The sequence below is a fragment of the Peromyscus eremicus genome, chromosome 3 (assembly GCF_949786415.1).
Source record: "Peromyscus eremicus chromosome 3, PerEre_H2_v1, whole genome shotgun sequence".
In the NCBI taxonomy this organism is placed as follows: domain Eukaryota; kingdom Metazoa; phylum Chordata; class Mammalia; order Rodentia; family Cricetidae; genus Peromyscus; species Peromyscus eremicus.
Window position 1 is genome coordinate 68,736,614 of NC_081418.1, and position 23,809 is coordinate 68,760,422.

Consider the following 23,809-nt stretch of genomic DNA (forward strand, 5'->3'; position numbering starts at 1 on the left):
TATATACTAACAAAAACACAAAACAAAATAAAAACAAAAAGGTTGAGTGTATGAAAGTTTAACTCTTAGAATTTTATTTTACAGTCTTGTTTATTTTACAGTCTTGGATTATACAACTTGGAGGAATAAATGTAGGATGGAAATTGTAAGAATTCAAAGCTAGATGTAGTGGTACATTCATGTAGTCCCAGCACCCAAGAGATACAATGAAACCCTTTTTAAAAGCTTATTATTTGAGACAAGGTCTCTCTTCATAGTCCTGGCTGTCCAGGAACTCGCTTTGTAGACCAGGTTGGCTTCAAACTCACAGAGATCCGCCTGCCTCTGCCGCCCGAGTGCTGGGATTAAAGGTGTGCGCCACCACACTGCACTTCTTTTTTTTTTTTGAAGGAAAGGGTTCTGAAGTATACACAATACTGCTTTTTTTGTTTGTTTGTTTGTTTGTTTGTTTTGGCTTTTTGGCCTGTCCTGGAACTTGCTTTGTAGACCAGGCTGGCCTTGAACTCACAGAAATCTGCTTGCCTCTGCCTCTGGAGTGCTGGAATTAAAGGCATGTGTCATCACTGCCTGGCCACAATATTGTTTTACTAAAAAATACTTTATTGTTGTTTCTAAGGACCTTCTTGAAGTCTCACAAAGTTTGAGAATGGAAAATGAAGAGTTTAGGAAGAGATACAGTGATGTTACATCTAAAGCTCACCAACTTGAAGAAGATATTGTGTCAGTGACACATAAAGCAATTGAAAAAGAAACTGAGCTGGACAGGTATGTCTGGTGCTTTAAAAAAGTGACTTCAATGCTTAACAAAGTTCTTGATGGTTTATATTAAGTTTTTGTTTTCATCTTAACACAGTTTGAAGGATAAACTCAGGAAGGCACAGCATGAAAGAGAACAACTTGAGTGTCAGCTGAAGACAGAAAGGGATGAGAAGGAGCTTTATAAGGTAAAGTGCCATTTCTATTATCTGTTCCTTTCTTACTTCAGTGGGCTTTTAGGGTTGGGAATTTGAGCAATTCAGCCGAGCTCCTGGTCACTTGCATCATTACAGTCAGGAGAATGATGGGCTGTAGTCTGCTAAAGGTTTGTATGGGGCCTTGGGGAATATACTTTCATGGTTTTATAGTGAGGTCCTCATAGTTTTTGTAAGGAGGCCCTTCAGCTATCTCTAGAAGGCCTCCTGCATGTCTCATGATCATGGCAGTTGACTTTAGGGTGAGCAGTCCAAGATGGGAAGGAAGCAAGAGGAAATCATAACTACAATGCATATTGTCCCTAAAAGCTAGTGTTTAGAACATATGCTGGTGTTTTAGATATGTAGTAGGTACTGTATAATTAAGTTTAATGGTAGCAGGATAGTTGTTTATCAGAATTCATATAAAGTGTTTTCACCTTTTAAGAATATACATTTCTTCAGAGATGATCATATTAAAAAATTTTTACATTTATTTGATGTGTATATATGTGTGTGTACACTATTGTGTGTACATGAGTGTGGGCATGCAGAAGCCATGGTATGTGTGGAGGTCAGAGAATAACTTGGAGGAGGCCGTTCTCTCTTTCCTGCCATAGGGGGGTTGGGGGCTGAGCACAGCCATCAGGCTCGGCCACAAGTGCCTGGACCCACCTTGCCAGGCCCCTGATCATACTTCAGATTGGCTTTTGAGAAAATTGTCAGATTACAGTTTATAAAATACCTCCACTGCTTGTGAGTCTTTCAAAAATTTTGTATTTTTGAAAGCCTGCAATATGAACTAAATTAGCTTAATCATGGGTGAAAATTGAGATTAATTTTCTTAAGTATCTAAGAAACATTTCCTGTAGAAAGTTCTAAATTAATGGCTGGGAATATTGCTAAGTAAAAAGGTACTTGCACTTAAGTGTGAGAACCTGAGTTCAGATCCCAAGAGTCCATAGAAAGCTGGACACAATGGCAAGCGTTTTAGTTAGGGTTTTTATTGCTCTGAAGAGACACCATGACCACGGCAACTCTTACAAAGGGAAACATTTAGTTGGGGTGGCTTGCTTACAGTTCAGAGGTTCAGTCTATTGACATGGCAGGAAGCAAGACAGCAGCATGCAGGCAGACGTGGTGCTGGAGTGCTGGAGAGCTATCTGCCACATGTTGATTTGCAGGCAATAGGAAGTAGACTGTCTCACTGGATGGGGCTTGAGTGTATATGAGCCCACAAAGCCCTACCTTCACAGAGTCACACTTCCTCCAACCAGAGCATGCTTACTCCAACAAAACCATACTTCCTAATGGTGCCACTCCCTTTGGGGGCGATTTTCTTTCAAACTACCACAGCATATGTCTGTAATCCCAGTTTACTATAACGAGGTGGGTGGTGGAGATAAGAGAATCCCTGGAAGCTTGTAGGCCAGCTAGCTTGATGTAGTCAGTGACTGACAAGAGACCCTATCTAGCGAAGGTGGAAGACGGGGTCCAACATCTGAGAATGTCCCCTGACCTTCACACAGGCACCATAGCATATGTGCTCTGTGACACCCGGACACTCCAAACATGAATAGACATACATATACAAAGATTTTTTTTAAAGGTTTTAAATGAACATTCAAAATTGTCAGCCTCAAGTCCTTTTTATGAGCTGATAGTTATGAGCATTAGTGTTTTAGAAGTGATGCTGCAGAGATTTGGGCTGTTGACAGCTTCAGAGGACCAGAGATACATTTCATCCCTAGGAACAGGAATTAGTCCTTTAGCTTCACTATGAAGAGTGAAGTGCAAAAAGCAATTCATTTCTCTTTAGCACATAAAAAAATGTGTGTATATGCCCGTGTACATGTATGTGCATGCATGATGTGAGTACATGATGTGTGTAGGGCTGGGAGGTTTGCCACAGTTGACCTATGGAAGTCAGAGGGCAACTTCGGTCTCATGGAAAATAGACAGCGTAGTACTTCTTAGAAGCCAGAAGTGGAATAGGACTGGCAACGGCCCAGTGGTTTAAGGGCCATTTTACTAAGGACCAGAGTGTGGTTGCTAGCACTCACATCAGGTGGCTTACAACCACTGGTAACTCTGATACCTCTGGCCTTTGTGGGCACCTAACATTTACATACACATACCCACAAACCTACATCTGTACACATCATTGAAAGGAAGATACGTCTTTTTAAAACGTATAACTGTTTAAGATGTTTTGAATGTAGCCCATTTGGTTTTTCAGAACTTTTTCACTCTAATTTCTGAATATGCCTGTAGCATGGTGTTCCCCCACCCCCCAAAAACACCTAGTCATTTACATTTTAAAATAGAAAAGAAATGATTAAACTGATGGAAAAGTCTTTAGAGATCCTGTAATACATAGTTAGACGTTAGAATTAATCGCTGTGGGAAGCTGTGTTCTGCCCCTGTATGCCCAGGTAGCCATTTTGCAGAACTTGGGTCTCCTGCCACCCAGTTCCTCCTTTGGCATTTTTGGATGAGAAAGAAATAATGGTATTTTAAACTTTGACTAACTTGGATTATGATGCTAGCAAGAATATTCTTGACGATTTCAAACACTGCTGTCACAGGTACATTTGAAGAATACAGAAATAGAAAATACCAAGCTTATGTCAGAGGTACAGACTTTAAAGAATTTAGATGGAAACAAAGAAAGCATGATTACCCAGTTCAAAGAAGAGATTGACAAACTGCAGTCATGTTTGGTTGAAAAGGAAAATTTGTCCAGGGCTCTCCTGCTTACAGCCTCAACTAAAGTAAGTACTTTAGAAAAATGTTGTTGAAGATGGTGAAACTTATCTCTAGTATGATTGTTTTTACTCTTGTTTTATATTCTTCCCAGCTTTTTTTTAAAATCCTCTTTCCTTTTTAATTAAGATTTATTTTATTTTTATTTATGTGTCTATATGTGAAGCATGTGGGCACCTGTGGAGGCCAGAAGAAGCAGTTGGATCCCCTGGAGTTGGGGTTACTTAACCCTGGAGTCATCTCTAGTTCCTCAGCCATTTCTTTTGAAAAATTTTAAAATCACAACCAAGTTACTGAACGCCTCCTGCCTCCAGCTCCTAAGTACTGGGATTATAGGCATCCATCACCTACCTGGGCTATTGCTTTATGTAGCATGATGTATCTGCTTTAGCATTGCATAGAGCTCTTCCTCATCTTTTCCAGTAGCTACATAGTATTGCATGGATACATTCATCTGTAGGCAGAGTTTTCCTGTCCCGGCAGCCATTTCCCAAATAACCAATACGGAGGCTTAGTATTATAATATTATAAATGCTCGTTCAAAGCTCAGGCTTGTTGCTAGCTAACTCGTACACTTAAATTAACCTATATTTCTATCTGTGCTTTGCCATGTGGCTCATGGGTTGTTACCTCATTTTCTACACTTTGGCTAGCTAGCTGGCTGGCTGGCTGGCATCTCCTCTGACTCTGCCTTCTTCCCAGAGTCCTATGTTTCTGCCTGTCTCTCCTATACTTCTTGCCTGGCTACCGGCCTCTCAGCTTTTTAATTAACCAATAAGAGTGGTACATATTCACAGTGTCCAGAAAGATTATTCCATAGCATTCATCTTATTTTACTGCTTAGCTTTTATGGATGAATATTAGGTTGTTTTGGCATTTTGATGTGAATTATACTGGAGGTATAGTTAATGCAACTCTGAAAATGTTAGAAGTCTATGACATTTACAATTCCTGATTAAACCTACAGTTGCTTTTTTGATCTAAAAGATTGCAAATGCAAATATGAAAAGTGTGTTTGATTATATTTATTTGATTTAATAAGATGCTAAAATATCTTTAAGCATCTTTTTAGCATTTAAGCAAGACTTCAGTGAAAATCATAATTTTGAAATAGTGAGGAAAATGATTACTAATTGCTAAAATGTTTTAGTAGATTGTAATGCAGTGTGAATTTATGGTTATAAAAGAATTTAAATAGTGATAAGGGTGCAAACTAAAAGCTAGCATCCTTTCTTTGCTGCATGATTGTAGGATTTTAATTTAAAGTTACATTTTAACTCAAATGGGAATATATGAATGTGTGTGTCTGAGTGTAGTTTCCCAGAACTTTTTACTGTTTTTTTTTTTATTTTGAGACAGGTTCTCGTTCTATAACCCTAGCTGGCCTGGAACTCAGTATGTAAGTCAGTCTGGCCTGCTTCTGCCTTTGAATGCTTGGATTAAAGATACTCGGCCCCATGCCTAGCCCTAAACTTTTTTTTTTTTTTTTGAGTTATAAAATGTTACTATGGATATACTTGTATAACCTTTCATTCATGATTATAGCTACATAGTATTCTTTCTTGTCATTCAGAATCTGTGTAGTCAGTACTTCTGTAGTTTACTCCCTTTAGCTTTTCTGAGCATACTGCAGTCAATATTCTTGTTTAGTTAAAGTTATACTAGGCACATGGTTAAGTCTATAGAATAAATTCTATCTAATGGAGTTGGTAGACTAATGGGCATTTAATTTTTGATAGTTATTTTCAAATTGCCTTTCAGAAGATAGCTGTATTGAGTTTTTCTTCCAGTGGTGTAATGTGTGCTCTGGTCTACAGTGGCATTAATAACTTTTCATTATGTGGAGGTATGGTATGGCATAGTTTATTTAGTTCAAAACAACTACATTTTTAGATACCTTAAAATCTTCAGGATTTTTACTATTTTAAAGTATTGAATTCTGAAAGACAAACCTTTGTCTATACCATTAACAGTTTTCTTGAGTACTTTTTGAAGATACAATCGCTAGATCATTACCCAAGAGAAGTTTTAAGGTATTGGTGAATCTTGAAAGCTTGCTGGCAGAGAAGTGCCAGTTAGGGTTCGTGTAATTGTGAATGCTCCTGTTTCTCCAAACCCGTCTAAATAATAGCTTACTATTTTGTCTTGGTCAGTTTGAAAGAAAGCATTTGTTTTAACCTTGTTGATTTGAAACTTTTGTGCATAGCAACGCTTTCTTTTCTTTTTTTCTGTCTTTTAATTAATCTTGCTGTGCGATGGTGGTGGTGCATGCTTTAATCCTAGCACTCTGAGGCAGTGGCAGGTGAACCTCTGTGAGTTCTAGGCCAGCCTGGTTGAGTTCCAGGACAGCCAGTCCTGTGTAGAGGGAACCTGTCTCAAAACAAACAAACAAAAATAGTAATAAATAAAATCAATCTTCATATGTTTGACCATTTGGGGTATATATACTCCCCTGTGATTGGTTGGGAAAATACTTAAATCAGAATAGTATTAAACTTTCCTTGATTATATTAAAAGAAATTTTCCGTTATTTTTTTCCTTTCTTGACATAGAAATTGATGTGTGATTAAAACTATTAAGATTCAAGATACAGGAGCTGGAGAGATGGCTCAGTGGTTAAGAGCATTGGCTCCTCCAGAGGACTCAGGTTCAATTCCCAGCACCCACATGGCAGCTCACAACTGTCTGGAACTATAGTTCCAGGAGATCTGACACCCTTATACCAGTACACATAAAATTAAATAAATTATGTAAAAAAGATTCAAGATGGGGCTCAGGTGGTGGAGTGCCTCCTTCTGTAGCATGTAGGGAGACTTTGTTCATTCACCAGTACCACATAAAGGAGACGTTGTGGTGCACACATGCAAACCCTGCACTTGGGAGGGCGGGACAGTAGAAGTTTCAGGTCATCCAGCCTCTGCAGCGTGGCAAGTCCATACTAACCTGGACCATGAGATCCTGTTAGAAAAACCAAGAAACAAGAGACTGTTATGGTTATGCTTAGGAAGATTTTGTACACCTCAGCCCTATATGGTCATTTAACATATTTTCCTGTGGATCTAACAATTTCAAAACCAAGATTGAATTGAGTTTTACTTTATTTTACATTATTTTTAGCAGACTAAAAATAGGACTTTCTTATTCATTATACTTTAATGTGTTGTATGTTTCTTCCATGTTTTCATAATGATATGATGATAGCTAAATATTTTATTAGCTGTCTTATAGGTTTGAAAAAAGGAAACATCTTTTAACTGGTGTTTTTGGTGTTACAAAGACGTCTTTGAAGTTATTTTGATTCTAGTGAAAAATGAGAGTCCTGGCTGGAGATAACGGGGTACAGAGAGTGGGGTGGGGGGATTGTCATTCGTTCAGTCTCAGCAGCTTTCCGTTGTGTTTTAGTCCAGTCAGCACTGTAAGGACTGGGTGTGTTAACTGACTTCCTGTCATATATAGAGTGGAGTAGTGAGCATAGCGGAGGGAGGGCTGTTACAGGAGAAATCTCAAAGCCTAAGGCATGAGTAGAAAAGCATTGTTTAATTTAAAATTCTGGAACTGTTGAAACTTTGTAAATTTTAATATTTTAAATGCAACTGTGTATTATTTACCTTTCTTCAGGAAGATACAATACTTTTAAAGGAGAAACTTCGTAAAGCAGAGGAACAAGTTCAGGCAACACGGCAAGAAGCTATCTTTCTGGCCAAAGAACTGAGTGATGCTGTGAATGTGCGAGATAAAACAATGGCAGACCTCCATACTGTACGCGTGGAAAACGAGAGAGTGAGAAAGCAGCTGGCGGAGCTGCAGTTAACTGCTGCCAGAAAAGAGCAGGTAAAGCAAGCGAGGGGTTTCCCATCTGACTCCCAACACACACAAGCTCCATGACAAGAGAGGAACCAATGGTCAACAAGTTCGGTCAGAAAGACTACTTGCTTTTTTTGTTTGTTTTGAGACAGGGTGTAGTCCTTCCTGTCCTGGAGCTCACTCTGTACATCAGGGTGGCCTCGAACTCACAGAGATCTGTCGGCTTCTGACTTCCAGGTGCTGGGATTAAGACATGTGCCACCACAGCCTGGCCAGAAGGACTGATTGCTATTTATTCTGTTAAATCATTGTAATTTCTTGGGTTGAAAAGAGAACTTTTAATTAATTCTTGTGAATTTCATATTATGCACCCCTATCCCCCTCATCTCCCCATCCCTTTTTATCTGCTCTTTGCTCTTGCAACCCTCCCTTCCAAAAGAAACAAAATAAAAATAATAAAAATGCAAAGTAAAAGAAAAAAATCTTTGGTGGAAGCTGCAGTGTATCATGTGGGTCACCTAGTCCACCCTTCTGCCCAAACAGCTTTACTTGCAAATGTTTATTGCAATGAGTCACTGGTCTGGTTTGAGGCCTCTGGCTTCTGCTGCACTGTCAATACTAGGTTCTCACTGAGACTCCTCTCAGACATCCTATTGTTGCCCTGTATCATGGAGATCCTGCAGCTTTGGCTCTGTAGTGCTGGCACCTTCATGGAGTCTGTAGATGGAGTAGATGTTGGGGAGGGCCAACTCAAAGCCCTAGATCTGGGCCTGGGTGGTAGCCGAGTTTTCAATCTGCCTGTTCTCCTATGCCCACACTGCCAGGACCAGCTTTCCCGCTTTGCTCAGGTGAGGGCCAGGGCTAGCTCATCCACTCGAATACCTTTGAGGCCAGCTCTAGTTAAACATAATTCTTAGCAGTAAAAGCTGCTCTATTACATATTTTTGATATCAGATGGAGATTCCTTTTTGTGGAATTTCTGTTAGCTAGCTATAGAAAGTGGCAGTGTGGTTATTTAAAGGAGTTACATATAAGTTACGTTATTGCTGCTCAGGAGGTGGATGCTTTTTCCTCAGCTTTTTTTTTTTTGTTTCTCGAGACAGGGTCTCTCTGTGTAGCTTTGCGCCTTTCCTGGAACTCACTTGGTAGCCCAGGCTGGCCTCGAACTCATATTATTTATTTATTTATTTACTTATTATTTGAGACAAGGTCTCTCTTCATAGTCCTGGCTGTCCAGGAACTCGCTTTGTAGACCAGGTTGGCTTCAAACTCATAGAGATCCGCCTGGCTCTGCCTCCCGAGTGCTGGGATTAAAGGCGTGCGCCACCACCGCCCGGCCTCTTTTTCCTCAGCTTTTAAATAAACCTTAGACTTAGAATATAAAGCCCAAACCCCCAAAACAAATATAAATTAAAAGCCAGGAGGGAAAATTATGGAAATGAAGTTAGGATTTACTATTACATTCTGAAGTATCATAATTTTTTCCTTATAGAAGTGCTTTTTTTCCCCTAAGGAAAAGAGTGATACACTGGAACATGAACTGAGAAGAGAAGTTGAAGATCTGAAACTCAGGCTGCAGATGGCTGCAGATCATTACAAAGAAAAGTTTAAGGAGTGCCAGAGGCTCCAAAAACAAATAAACAAACTTTCAGACCAGTCAGTAAGTGTCACTGAGTCTATGAGCTGAAATTTTCCTTCGTCAGCTTTTTGTTTATAAATGAAATGTATAGTATTCTAAATATTAACCTTTTGAATATAAATTATCAAACTGTGTCTTCTGTTACCTTTATGTAGGTATATGTGTGTGTGTGTGTGTGTGTTGGGTGATATGTGAAGGTCAGAAGACAACTAGTAGGAGTTGGTTATCCCTTCTAGCCTCTGGATCTCAGGGATAGGGGATGCAGTGCAGGATGTTGTCAAGTTTAATGGAAGTGCTTTTACACGCTGAGCCTCAGCTTATCACTTCTTGATTTTATGTCATTGGCCTAATACTGCAATGGAAGTCCTCTTTGTGTTTAACCTGAGATTGTATTTACTGAGAGCCAATAAAGGAAGCTAGGTCAGCAGCAAGGATAAGCAAGAGCAGGCACTCTTGTCTTTAGGCCATTGCTCTCTTAAGCTCTCGGTGAGTATCTTTGTTAATTAAATTCAGTATGTAGTATTAAATGTCACTGTGGCAAAGTGGACTGCTCTCATTGCTTTCTCAGGAGTAGGTAGGTTCATTCATAATAAAGCAGACATTTCATTTGGATGGGTTTATGTATTAAAAGAAAGCCCTGAATTGTACTGAAATAGAAGACTTATGTGAGGGAATCTTGGAAGTGAAGTATAAAAACATTCATTACGGGGGCTGGAGAGATGGCTCAGTGGTTAAGAGCACTGACTGCTCTTCCAGAGGTCCTGAGTTCAATTCCCAGCAACCACATGGTGGCTCACAACCATCTATAATGAGATCTGGTGCCCTCTTCTGGCCTGCAGTCATACTCGCTGTATACATAATAAATAAATAAATCTTTAGAAAAAAAAAAAACATTCATTACAGGATACAGACTTGTGTGTTACTGTTTTAGGTTCTCAGGGATAAACAGGAGCAAGGATGCATATGCAGTAGTAAAGTAGGAAGCGTTTTATGGAGGAACGTTGTAATTCACACAGATTTTGGCCTGTGGGTTTTTGAGCAAATTATTCTTTAAATTTTTTTAATTAGCTTTATTCATTTTATTTTATGTGTATTTTGCCTGCATGTATGTGTGTGTACCACATATGTGTTTTTGGTGCTTGTGGAAGTCAGAAGAGGGCATTGGATCCCCTAGGATTGAAGTTAAAGGTGGCTGCAAACCACTGTGTGTGATAAGAATCAAACCTAAATCCTCTGCAAGAGTGACACATGCTCTTAACTGCTGAGCCATCCCTCGCTCCAGGCCCACTGGGTACATTTTGGTTTGTGGGATTGTGAGATTTCTGTAAAGGATGCATTTTGGTGATTTCACAAGAAGAAAGTAGTTACTTTGCCTTTGCAGCATTTCCGTCAGTTAGGAAAAAGATGTAGCTTTATTCCCTTTAGGCTTTCAAAATGAGAAAACTACTTGTTCTTATTATTTACATGTTCAGTAAAGGAAATCAGTATGACTCATTCAGTGACTTTCTCAATAATTATTGTTAACTTTTGGGATAGGCCAGTACTAACAGTGTCTTCACAAAGAGAATTGGGAATCAGCAGAAAGTGAATGATGCTTCAATAAACACAGACCCGGCTGCTTCTGCTTCTGCCATGGATGTAAGGCCAGCAGTGTCTTCTGCAGGTAAAAAGCTCCTTCTGTCTAGAGTGACCCTCCTTGAAAACTGTATACTGATTTGATGCTGTCTGTTTCCATGTATGAGAATCTCAGGCTGCTTCCGTAAGTTCTTGTGAGTGAGAGAATGGAGGCAAAGGAGGAGAATGAGGCTTTAAAGTGAGGTCAAGTTTATATGTGGCGACTATGCAGAGTGTAAGTGTAAAGGAATACTTATCTTCAGGAGAACATTCACTGTTTAAAATTGAACTGGTGAAACATGGAACAATGAGATGGAAGAATTCCTTACACTCAAAATTATTGTAAATATAGACCAGAGAAGGTCACAAAGAGTGACAACGGACAAATGTGGAAAAAGTGATGGAGTTGAAAAGCAAGATTTTGCAGCACAGTATCCACATTCAACATGGAGGTTTATTTTGCGCTTCGAGTAGTTATTTTATCTTAATGATTTTATAACATTAAAAAAAATTATAATTCTGTGGGGGGAAACTACCCCATTCTCCTCAATCCCTTCTCTTCCCTCCTGCATTGGATCATTAGGGTACATCTTGCATTAGTGTGCCTGTAGACTGATGTTAATGTTAATGGGTTAAATGTTTAGTAGGTACACTAAATGAGTAATGTAATCATTTGAATTAACTCTAGATTTTCATTTCTACTTCTTTCCCCTCTTTATGTAAATCAAATATCTGACAATAAGGAAAATAGGTACCAGCCGAAGTATATATCCATTTTTGGTGTATGGTGTAATTGATGATTTAGTTTTATAAAACACGATTTCTTAGACTATTAAATATGTAAGAACAACCCCATAGGAAAGTATGTAGTATTCCATTTATTTGTCTACTGTGTCAGGTTGAATATTCCTTCTTTGAAATACTTGGGAAAGAAACGCTTCCAGGTTTCAAGTTTTTCCACAAATTGGAATGTTTGGGTAAACAGTTCATGATTTCCAATCTGAAAATTAACAAACCCATAATGCCTCGTATCTGCAGCTCTTGAAGTGTCGAATGTGTTCAAAGAGCTTCGGAGTTTGGAACATTTCAAAATTTTTAGGGACCTTGAATTTCAGACTTTAGGATAATGATGTTCAATCTGTAGTACCTCCTCTGATAGTGTAGAGTACTGATTTCATGAAGACATAGTGAAGGCTAACAGAGGTTGAAAGGATGGACTATTCTCAGGAGCACGGCTTTTCTGGCTGTCCACCCAGTTATATAAGAACTGTGATTTTTGTGCTATTTTGAAAACACTGTAGCAACTTTTTTTAAAAAGGATTTCTTACTTATTGAATGTAAATTTTGTTCTGGTCAAAACTGACATTTAAAAATCCTCACATAGAGGTCAGATGTGGTGGTACATTCCTGTAATCCCAGCACCCAAGAAGTGGAGATAGTAGGTGTAAATTGAAAGCCATCCTGGGCTATAAAGGAACACTGTCTCAAAATAAAACAAACAAGGCGCGCGCGCGCACGCGCACGCGCACACACACACACACACACACACCATACCACACCACACCACACACACACAGTCGGGGAGAGAACAACAAATAGATCTCACATAGAATTTGGTTTTTGTTGGGTTGAACTTTACTAAAATGCTAAACAAATACTCTGTCCCTGAGCTGGATTCCCAAACCACCTTTCTTTTTAATTTTTTTTTATTTGAGACAGGATCTTACTAAGTTGCCCAGGCTGGTCCTTGAGCCCTCTGTATCCCTTCAACTTTTGATGCTCCCTGTCCTAGCTTTCTGAGTAGTGAGATTGTAGCTCAGTGTACTCCCAGTTCTGGCAATATGTCAGGTCTTGTTCCACAGTCCACTTATTCAAGTTTTTCTACAGGAAGATAAAATAAAGGAAGAAAATACTTGTTTTGGATTTTGAGATGTAGACTAGGCTGTTCTTGGACAAAGAACTAAAATTTTGTTTTTATTAATTTGTTTTAATGTGTATGGATGTTTTGCCTGTATGTATGCCTGTGCGTGACATGCATGCCTAGCACCTTTGGAGGCTGGAAGAGGATATCAGATCCTTTGGGACTAGAATTACAGATAGTTGTGAGCTGCCATGTGAGTGCTGGCAATGGAACCCAGGTCCTGGTAGAGCAGCTGTTGTTTGTAACAGATGAGCCACCACTCCAGCTTCCAGACAATAAATACTATTTCTGCTTTTGTTACAACAGAGGCCGATTTTGACATGTTAACAAAGGATCATGTCTCTGAAATGACCAAAGAAATTGCTGAGAAAACAGAAAAGTATAATAAATGTAAACAACTCTTGCAGGTAAGTTACCTCCTTTTTCAGTGGAAGATTTATCAAATGTTAAATGCCTTGCCTTAGTTGTTTTCATTGATGTATGGAGGGTTTATTCTCCCATTCTTCTATATTGATACTCCATTTGGGATGATGAAAATGATGTTTTGTATACCTGTACAGACAGGTCTTTTTGTAAAATCATGGCCATACACATGATAAAATGTCATTGTTTGAATATGAATAATTGATAATTAGAATTTTATCTGTATTAGCATGATACATGGAAAGCATTTGAACTTTATAAGGGAAGTCTTTTTTAAAAATTTATTGTATCAATAACAGACAATTGTGTTACATTTATGTGCTTATGTGCTCGCTCATGCACTGCCAGTGCAGATGCATGTGGAGGCCACGGGTTGATTTCCTGATGTCTTCCTTAGTTTCTTCCTCACAGTACCTTTTCAGACAGGGTCTGTCCTGAGCCTAGAGCCAGTGGTTTGGGCTAGACTGGATGCCTGTGAGCCCCTGCGATCAATTATGTTCGTTCCACCCCTGGGCTTACAGCCGCATGCTGCTGTGGCCAGTGAGTTGCTAGGGATCTGAAGTCAGGTCCTCAATGCTTGTGTAGCAAGTACTTGACCCATCTAACCATCTCCCAAACCTCTTTTACTACCACATTTAATAACCATATTTTCATAATGAAAAATGGAAATGTTAAGCAAATGAGTTGTCTCTGTCTGAAGTCAGGTCCTCAATGCTTGTGTAGCAAGTACTTGACCCATCTAACCATCTCCCAAACCTCTGTCTTTTACTACATATTTAATAATCGTATTTTCATAATGAAAATGGAAATGTTAAGCAAATGAGTTGTCTCTGTCTTAGGGTTTTATTGCTGTGAAGAGACACCATGACCACAGCAACTCTTATAAAAGACAACATTTAATTGTGGTGACTTGCTTACAGTTCAGAGGTTCAGTCCATTATCATTATGGCGGGATATAGTGGCATGCAGGCAGGCATGGTGCCGGCTATGTCTTGATTAGACAAAAACAGGAAGTGGTCTGTCACATTGGGCAGTATCTTGAGCATCTATGAGACCTCGAAGCTGACCTCCACAGTGACACACTTCCTCCAACAAGACCACAGCTCCTAATAGTGCCACTCTCTATGAGTTTATGGGGGCCAATTACATTCAGACTACCACAGTATCTGTGTGAATTTAATTATTTTAAGCAGCATTGTTCAGATTCTTTCAATTTTGTTACCTTTCCTGGTGATACTCATTTTGCTCTAAAGTATAAGGGAAAAATGCTTCTCCTTTATATCTAGCTTAGAATAGAGGGCAAAATAAAATAATTTTGTATTTGTGTATATGGTTTTTAAGGTTTTGTGTGCCTGTTTCTTTTTTGCATAAGGGAAAGGAAGGTAACTTTTTTATGACAACAAAATGAAACTTGTAGATCTGCTCAGTGTTACTAAAATAACAAGATCCTTTTTGTTACTTGCTTAAAGGTAATGTTGAAAGTGTTTTACTCAAGTTGTGAACTGGACATTCTGAGATCTTTCTGTAGAAGAAATGATGAGGATGGTACTGATGTTGTAGTGTGATGCAGTGCTTGTGTTTTTATTGATGCTGGTGTAAAGAAGCTTCGTAGGACAGTGTAGCATACATGACTATACAGTGTATAATACTCAAGACTGTTGCTGAGATGTGTATGTAGAGACGGGATCAGTGAGCTGTGGCGATCTGTCTGCCCTTGTGTACCTCAGCTTTAGGACTCCAAATGCATGTTGCCACACCTGGCTTTTACATGAGTGTTGGGGATCTGAATCCAGCTTCTCATTGCTTCATGTGGTAGGCACTGTACCCGCTCAGCCATCTCCTTAGCCCCTCTGTTATCTTTCTGTAAGTGCTGACATAGTTTTAAAAAATCTTTTATTAAAAAGTTGTTCATCTTGCTATGTAATTTTTTTCTCTTTCTTGAAGAGTAGAAACCAGATTTTGCGAAATTGTGTGGTTACTTAAAGACAAAGAGATGACTAAGCAAGGGTAGCTTTATTGTATACGTGTGGTGGGTGATTTTGACCAGCTGGCCCAAAGAATTCACCCTTCAGACTAGAGTAGAAAGAACATCATGAATCTGTTAACTGTGCTACAAGAGCCGTGGGCATGGTGCTGTCAGAACTGCCTGTTTGCCTGCCTGCCTGCCTGCCTGGTTTGTAGATGGAGCTACTTTCTCTGCTGGATGTGTGCTGTTAACTTTTCCTTTCCTTAATGATGTTTGTAAAAAATCAAATGTTAATTTTGATAGAGTATCAATTTCTTTTATATTTTGTATTTCAGAAAATAACAAGTCCTGCAAGTTATTAAACATATTCCTCGGCACTGTTTCCAGGAGTTACTTGTTTTGTTTTTGCTGTACTTAGAGACCAAGGCAGGGCCTTACAATGTGAGACCAGTGGTCTGCCAGTGGGCTATGCTCCTGGTCCATCTAGAAGTCTTGTAGTCAGCTTAGAGTTGTGTTTGTGTGTATTCTGAAGTGTGGAATGGAAGGTGTGGAATTTAGATGTTTGGTCCTTTCTCCATTGAATTGCTCAAAATATTTTTGAGCTTTACCTCCAAAGAACAAATATTTAAAATGAAATTGGTCCATTTACTTTTTGGTCACTATTTGTAAACTCTTCCTTATGGTGTCTAAGGTGTTTTTAAGAAAAAAGAGCTGTCATAAAAGCTAAACCATAAAATGGTTTATTTAGATTTCCTCTTTTTGCAAAAGTTATATGAAATGCTATAGTCTTAGAAATGTAAAGAATAGAGGTGATTAAAAAGTACACCCATGATCTTAATCCAAAATGCAAGAACTATGGGTATTTTGGGTTGTATTTTTCTCTGCAACACAGACATATTAACTGTTTTAAACAATTGTAAGTAAAATGGGATTATATTATCTGTTGCAGTGTGCTCTTAATAGGACACTTCATGGTCAACTGATCACTTACCTCACTTGTTTAAGTAGATATGTGCTATGCCATTGCTATAAAATGATTTATTCAGTCTTGTCTTGGTAAACATTTTGGTTTTATTGTGTTACAGTAATCATCACACATGTGTGTTTGTATAGATACTTGCTCTGTGGAGATGTGAAGTTTTTAGTAATTATGCTAATTTATTTAGGATGAGAAAACCAAATGCAATAAATATGCTGATGAACTTGCAAAAATGGAGCTGAAGTGGAAAGAACAAGTCAAAATTGCTGAAAATGTGAAACTTGAGCTAGCTGAAGTAGAGGACCGTTACAAAGTAAGTTTTGCAGTCTTGATGTGCTGTGCTTAGTGAACATGATCCTGTAGAAAATGTGTTACCTATAAAATATCAACTGAGTACCTTTTTCAGTATAGATCAGCTAGGTAGTATTTTGTTCTATAAGTGTGCTGTATATTTAGTTACACACGATTTATTCACTAAACTGAGAAATGGGCTCCAATGTGCATTGTTTATTAATTTAGTTCTTTGGATTCAGCTAGATTTTAAAATTTATCTTTTAAAGTTTTTTTAGTACATATTAATTATATATAGTAGTAGGTTTCAGTATATTTTCATGCATCTGTATGATGTATTTTTATAATATTCTCCCCTGGGGAAAAAAAAAAAAGATTTCCCCCGATACACATTACAGCCTCCCACTGATACCTGTCCAGATAGTTCCCTTCTTTCCTGTCCTGTCCTGTCCTGTGTCTGTTTGCACCTCCTTCCCCAGCCCCATGGATTTCATTAAGTTGCTTTGTGGAGTGTGGGGAAGAGGTTTTTTACAGGAGCATGGGTAATGCGGCTGTGACTGTACACTGAAGAAAATGTCGATCTCCTCCAGCAGCCGTCAGCTACCTATTAATCCTCAGAAAAACGTGAGGCCTCATTAGATGATACCCTCCGTGATGGAATGTTGATGGGCCAGTCTTGTGCAGGTCTTAGGCAGGTAATCACATTTGCTGGGAATTCAAGGCTACAAAGGCCATGTCACACCCAGAAGACAGCATTCCACAGTACTCTACCCCTTTCTCTTTCTCTTGATTTTTCTCCTGCAGTGTTCCCTGACCCTCGGATGAGGTAACAAAGATGTCCATTTAGGGCTAAGCATTCTATAATTATTTAATGTCAGCACTTTGATCAGTTCTGTAACCACCATTGCAAAGAGAAGCTTCTCTGACCAAAGCTGACTGCAGCACTAATGTGGGTCTGAACATAATAGTCAAAAGGCAGCTTGACAGATGAACACACACCATGGCCGTTTAGCAGTAGACTAGCAGAAGCCATGTGTTCTCCCTACCTGTGGGCTTTTGACTCGATGTACACTACTAGATATGAGTTCCTTCCATTGGAGGATCTAACCAGGAGATGATTAGTTACACACACACGCGCGCACACACACACACACACACACACACACACACACGTTATTGCGCTGGTGAGCATGTTTTGCTTGGCACATTGGTAGTGTAGCACACAGGATCCATAGCTTAGTGAGACTGGATGACAGTTCTTTCCCAGGAGCTTGCGTAGCACCTTCTGTATGGTGCTCTGAAAGCTAGCCAACCTGGAGGAAGTTCACAGCTCAGTTGCAGCTTGCTTTCTCAAGTCTTGCAAGCAGAGTATGTGATGTCTTAAGCAATAAGGTCTTACCTTCCAGTTCTGGTACATAGCCAACGGCAGTGGCAGTAGCTTTTGTTTGTTTGGACTGGCCAACAACACACAGGGAAGTAGCCCACTCCAAAAAAAAAAAAAAAAAAAAGGTATCTTTAAAAGTTATCATTTCAGCCAGGTGATGGTGGTGCACGCCATTGATCCCAGCACTCAGGAGGCAGAGCCAGGCGATCTCTGAGTTCGAGGCCAGCCTGGTCTACAGAGTAAGATCCAGGACAGGCACCAAAACTACACAGAGAAACCCTGTCTTAAAAACAAAACAAAAAAAAAAAGTTATTTCATTTTCTTATTGTTGTAAATGTGTGTGTTAAATTATTTGGGGACTTTTTTTAGTTCCCCCAATTTATTTATTTATTTTTTAGTGTAATGATATATTATCAGTAACTTTCTAGCTTTAAAATTTATCATACAGATTACTGTGATTCTAAATAAAATACTCTGAGGTAAATGGTATAATATTAATTAAAGAAACTTATTTTTGCCAGTGTAATATTAGGTAACAGTTCGAATAATAAATGTTATCTGTAAGAGTGCTAGAAAACAATGAGCAAGCGCCTGGACTAGGAAGTCAAAAGTGTTATCCTTGTATGTGAGAGATTTTAAGATATCTATATGTAATTTACTTATTTTTGTAATTGAAAACTGATGAGTTCTAAGTAATTTAACATCGCTTCTCGGCCTTTTGCTAAGATCAAGTGTAGTATCTAAGTAATTTAACTTTACCTCTAGCTACTTATTTTGGTGTGTGCCTGCATGTGTCGGGGAGGGTGGGGAGGCACAGTTGATAGGTGAGAACTGTATCTATACTGGAGTAGAATTAGACTTGAATAATACTTGTTGTCAAGTTCTAGAAGGCCTAAAATAGAATTTGGGTCCTACATGATGTTGAGAATTTTCTGGGAGGAAGGGAACTCAGAGTGTATCCTTTTCAAAGTAATTTATAAGCCCTAAAGAGGCTTTGTAGGGAGTAAGGGGTTAGAGCTGAGATCATAAGTAGAAGTAGTCTGAGAATGAGGTGATAAAGTCCATTTCCTTCTGGGTAGCTTTTTTATTTTTGTTCGTGTGTATGGGTTTTTTGCTTGCATGTGTATCTCTGCACTCCTTGTGTTCCTGGTGCCTGGGGCAGCCAGAAGAGTACATCAGATCTCATGAAACTGAAGTTGTGAGCTGTCATGTGGGTGCTCTTAATCCCTGAGCCATCTTTCCAGCCCCCTTGGGTACCTTCTTGATCTCTTACTATAGACTGGGGACATGAGCCTAGACAGGTTGATCTGAAATGCATCCTTTAGGAAGAAATACTGAAGAGTAGTGGAGTTGTTGTTGTTGCTGTTGTTTGCTGTTTGATTTGAGACATGGTTGTCCTCTCGCTGTGTAACCCTAACTGACACGGAACTTTCTATGTAGATCATACTGGCCTCAGACTCACAGAAATCTGCCTCCCAAGTTGTGGGATTAAAGGTGTGTGTTACCACACCCAGCAAAGAATAGAATAGTTAGATTTGTCTCCATTAATGCAAGTAGTCTTAGGTAGTTGTTGAAGGATTTTCTGACACAGATTGAAAACGTTGTTGGGGAGTGGAGGAGGAAACGGCTGTAGCTTGTTAAGCTTTGGTCACACTGTTGGTTCTCCTGGTGTCTGTCAACTAATGAAAAAAACGTAGGTGTGGGACATTTTGTCTTTCCAAGGCAGGAAAGATGGCCATGAAAACATTAAGTGTTACCATTACTTAAAATGGCAGATTTCCCCAGCCTTGGTAGCACATATCTGTAATCTTGGAAGTTTGAGGCAGGAGAGTATAGATCATCAGGTCCAGCTTGAACTAAACCTTGAGTTCCTGGCCAGCTTCTGGCAGTTTTGGAATTTGGCAATGAGAATGGTATGTGAATTCATATTTCTGGCTTCTTAGCATGGAAAGATGAACAGAAAACCAAAGAAGAATAGTCATAGAATGTTTTTATTTGTAGTTGGTAACGAAAAGTAGACACTAAAGAGGAGCAGGCATTAGGAGAGCATAGATAAGATACTGTTTTACATACTCCAAAGAGTCCTTTTCAAGATAAGGAAAGCTGCCTCCGAGGTGCAAGGGACATAGAAAAAGGTAGGGCGGAAAGAATGTAAGAGCTAGAGGAAGGCGTGGACTGAGGTAGAATTCTGTCCTCAGAACATGACCTCACTATTGCACTCTTAATCTCACAGCAATGGAGATTACTGGCCCAAGACCTGCACAGTATTGGGCCTGTCAGTGTCCTGTCCTGGGAGGAAAAGGGCCAAGGACCCAGCGCAGATAATGGGAGCGAGGAGGGAGGGGCTCATAAGGCCCTTGTCCCACTGAATATTCTGGGACTTAATAGTTGCAGGGTGCGGGAGAGACAATTTATTCAGTAGTATAGCCACTAGTAAGGAACCCATCATCTCCTACCTAGGACCCTGTAAGCAACCCTGATGAAACCCATTGGGGATTATGGGAGTAGAAGGGAACAAGAGAGGACAGTAGGAAGTGAATATGATTTAAAATACACTATGTATGTGTGATGCCATAATGAAACTTAGGCATAATCAGTGTGTTAACAAATTGTAAAAGGAAAGCTAGGTGCGGTGGCACACACCGTTGGTCTCATGTCTCAGGATGCTGACTGAGTGTGAGACTAACCCAGGACAAAACAAGTTCTGAGCCAGCTTACAGAAATCCAAAAATAGGGGGAGAAAAAAAAAAAGAAAGAAAAGAAAAGAAATTGGTCAGTAATGGCAGCTAATTCAAAGACTGAGAACTAAGAAAAATAACTGAACTTGGTGATAGAAATTAGTTTGCTAATATAGTACTAAGTGGATCTCATATGTAAGGAGAAAGTAGATAATAAAAATATTAACAATAATCTTTTTTTTATTCAGCTACAGTTGGCAGAGAAAGACAAAGAAATAAATGATCTGGCTTCCCATTTGGAAACTTTCTCAAGAGAGAAGGTATTGAGCAATGCACTTCAATAAAATGTGGATATTCTGTAACCATTCTTGGCTTTCTTTTGTTGGTCCTCTCTTTGAAAGCTTCCTTCCATGTCTGCAACTCTGGCTCCCTGGTAGTAAACAGTAATTGGTGGACCATCCTCATTTCCAGGCTACACACCTGCCCAGTGGTGAGAACTGCTTCAACTCTGGTCTCCATCATGGAGTTTGCATTTAACAAGAAACAAAGTTTACAATATTCAGATTTAGGGGAGAAGGGAATTTGTAATTCTTTTGTTCAGACTTAGGTATTTTCTTGCAAAGAAGTAGAGTGAAGCTGTTAATGCTGGAAAACAATACTATTTCTTTTTTTTAAATTTATTTATTATGTATACAGAAGAGGGTACCAGATCTCACTATAGATGGCTGTGAGCTACCATGTGGGTGCTGGGAATTGAACTCAGGACCTCTGGAAGAGCAGTCGGTGCTCTTAACCTCTGAGCCATCTCTCCAGCCCAACAATACTATTTCTTGACATTGATAAAATTCAAGCTCTTAAGTCAGTGATTCTCAGCCTTCCCAATGCTGCAGCCTTTGAATGCAGTTCCTACATTTTTGAGAACTTGGCCTTCTGTGTTAGTTTGATGCTTGCCAGTGTGGACAGGGTTTATCTAATGAATCTGGGTGGTGTAGTGAAGTGTGCAGCATTTGGAAGATCCACCTAAGGAGGAGATCTCCAGCGTGGATGGTGTTACTGTGTTAAAACATTGGATTGGTCAGCTTCATCGCTTCTGTAATTGGCTTTTGTCGTTCTCCTATAACAGGAAAGACCTTTTGTCTTCCTGTGTTTATAGATGTATTTGTTGTTGGACAATAGTTTGATTATCCCAGGAGTATCCTGCAGTCAGTTGGGATGCTACTGTGAGGTAGCATTGCCATCTCCTACAGGCTAGGACTCAGTTGCATAGGCTTGCTTTCACTTCAGATGCCAGCCTCAGTGAAGTAGTACCTAGACGTTCTGTATTTTACAGTTGACTAACACCCACTTGGAAATGTTTTTCTAGATGACTCTCAGAATTCAAGAAAGCAATAGTAACTTCACAATGATATTTTATCATGAAGAATATACTTTAGAAACAGACAGATGGAAGAGATAATGTGTAGGGTAAAGGTTAATGTTCCTTTTGGGTGTATGGTCCTTCTAGAATGTTGATCGAGTCACTAACCAGGAAGTTCTCCTAGCCTCCCTGTTTTATTTTTTTCTGGAGTTTCTTGATATAAGTATGATTGATTAAATCATCAGTGACCAAATGATTTAACTCATTCTATAGCTACCCTCTTTTTGGTTTTTCGAGACAGGGTTTCTCTGTGTAGCTTTGCGCCTTTCCTGCATCTCGCTCTGTAGACCAGGCTGGCCTCGAATTCACAAAGATCCGCCTGGCTCTGCCTCCCGAGTGCTGGGATTAAAGGCATGCCCCACCACCGCCCGGCTAGCTACCCTCTTTACCTAGAAAGTGACCAGAGGATGTGGGGTGGGAGAGCCCTTCCCTTGAAGCTGTCCAAGATCTCACGTAAACCTCTTTGTTACCATAAACTTAGGTAGGTTCCAAAGTCACCACTGAGGAAATTGTAAGGATTTCAGGAGTTCTGTGTCAACCTGTAGCTAGAGTTTTCCTGCCTGGCCCACAGTCAGGACAAATCTCTCTCACCTGGCAGTCCCACAGCCGCTCAGACCCAACCAAGTAAACACAGAAACTTATATTGGCCGTGGCAGGCTTCTTGCTAACTGTTCTTATATCTTTTTTTTTTTTTTGTTCTTATATCTTAAATCAATCCATTTCTATAAATCTATACCTTGCCACATGGCTCGTGGCTTACCGGCATCTTTACATGCTGCTTGTACTGGCAGTGGCTGGCAGTCTCTCTTCTGCCTTCCTGTTCTTTCTTTTCTCCTCTCTGTTAGTCCCGCCTATACTTCCTGCCTAGCCACTGGCCAATCAGTATTTTATTTATTGACCAATCAGAGCAATTTGACATACAGAACATCCCACAGCATCAACCATCAAATATTTATCTTCCTAGCTGGCAGTCATCAGTATCAAACTCCTTTTAGCCAGCAGATTATAATGTGTCATCCTTTTTTTGTTTTTTGAGACAACATCTCATTGTGTAGTCCTAGCTGGCCTGGAACTCAGAGATCCACCTGCCGCTGCTTCCTGAGTGCTGGGATTAAAGGTGTGCACTACCACACCTGGCTCTTTTTGTTGTTGTTGTTGTTAAGATTTATTTGTATTTATGTGTAGAAGCACATTCTGCATATATGTGTGCCCCCAGAGGCCAGAAGAGGGTATCCAGTCCCCTGAAAATGAGATTACAGGAGACTGTAAGCTGCCCTGTGTGGTTGTGTGATTTCCTAAGATCTAAAGTGCATAAGGAAGTACAGGTGGAGAAATATTGCCGTTCCTTCTACACTGCCTTCATCTTCCCCAAGCTGATTTATACTGTGGTTCCTTTTACTCCTGCCCCCTCCCTGCTCCAGTTCCTCCCCCTCTCTCCTGCCCACCCCTAGGTTTTGTTAGGTGGGGCTGTACCTTTGGTACTTCTGGACCAAGGATAACCCTGAGAACTGTCTAATCACTTAGGCTTGACTTAAAATTGGTAGGTTTCTCCCTTGTTTTAGGGCCTTAGTTAATGTCTTTTGTCAAGGAATATCCTTACCTATCATTTATTACTATTTTGTTGAGAAAATGTAGATTTTATACATATGCAAGAATAGAGATAATAAAATGATTGCACTAGTTCAGCATGGATAATTGTACCTTATGGCCAGTCTTAGTCTGTGAGTCTGACTGCAGTCTTTGACCCCACATCCTCAGCCAGAGTTGTTCATGTATGGTCTAGACTTCCTATTAGTTACCTCTGAAGTCGAACTCTCTCTGCCCCTCACAGGCTTTCTGCGACAGGCTCTTGCCATGTAACACTGGCTGGCCCAATACTCTTGATAGAGCCCAGGGAGGCCTTGAACTAATGGCAGCTCTCCTGGGTCAGTCTCCTTGGTACTGTTTTTACCACTCTTGGTGTTTTTTCCTGGACCT

At 39.7% G+C, this 23,809-nt stretch overlaps 1 protein-coding gene across 3 annotated transcripts in view; it reads left to right on the plus strand.

Moving 5' to 3' along the window:
- The window catches only part of Tax1bp1 (Tax1 binding protein 1), a 69,382-nt gene that overhangs the window by 34,980 nt on the left and 10,593 nt on the right, over nucleotides 1–23,809 (plus strand). For all 3 annotated transcript variants that reach the window (XM_059257857.1, XM_059257859.1, XM_059257858.1), the window contains exons 6-14: nucleotides 617–765; nucleotides 854–944; nucleotides 3,539–3,724; nucleotides 7,335–7,547; nucleotides 9,034–9,180; nucleotides 10,696–10,822; nucleotides 13,001–13,101; nucleotides 16,250–16,375; nucleotides 20,664–20,735. In XM_059257857.1, coding sequence (XP_059113840.1) covers nucleotides 617–765; nucleotides 854–944; nucleotides 3,539–3,724; nucleotides 7,335–7,547; nucleotides 9,034–9,180; nucleotides 10,696–10,822; nucleotides 13,001–13,101; nucleotides 16,250–16,375; nucleotides 20,664–20,735 — 1,212 coding nt within the window. The remainder of the gene's footprint in view (nucleotides 1–616; nucleotides 766–853; nucleotides 945–3,538; nucleotides 3,725–7,334; nucleotides 7,548–9,033; nucleotides 9,181–10,695; nucleotides 10,823–13,000; nucleotides 13,102–16,249; nucleotides 16,376–20,663; nucleotides 20,736–23,809) is intronic.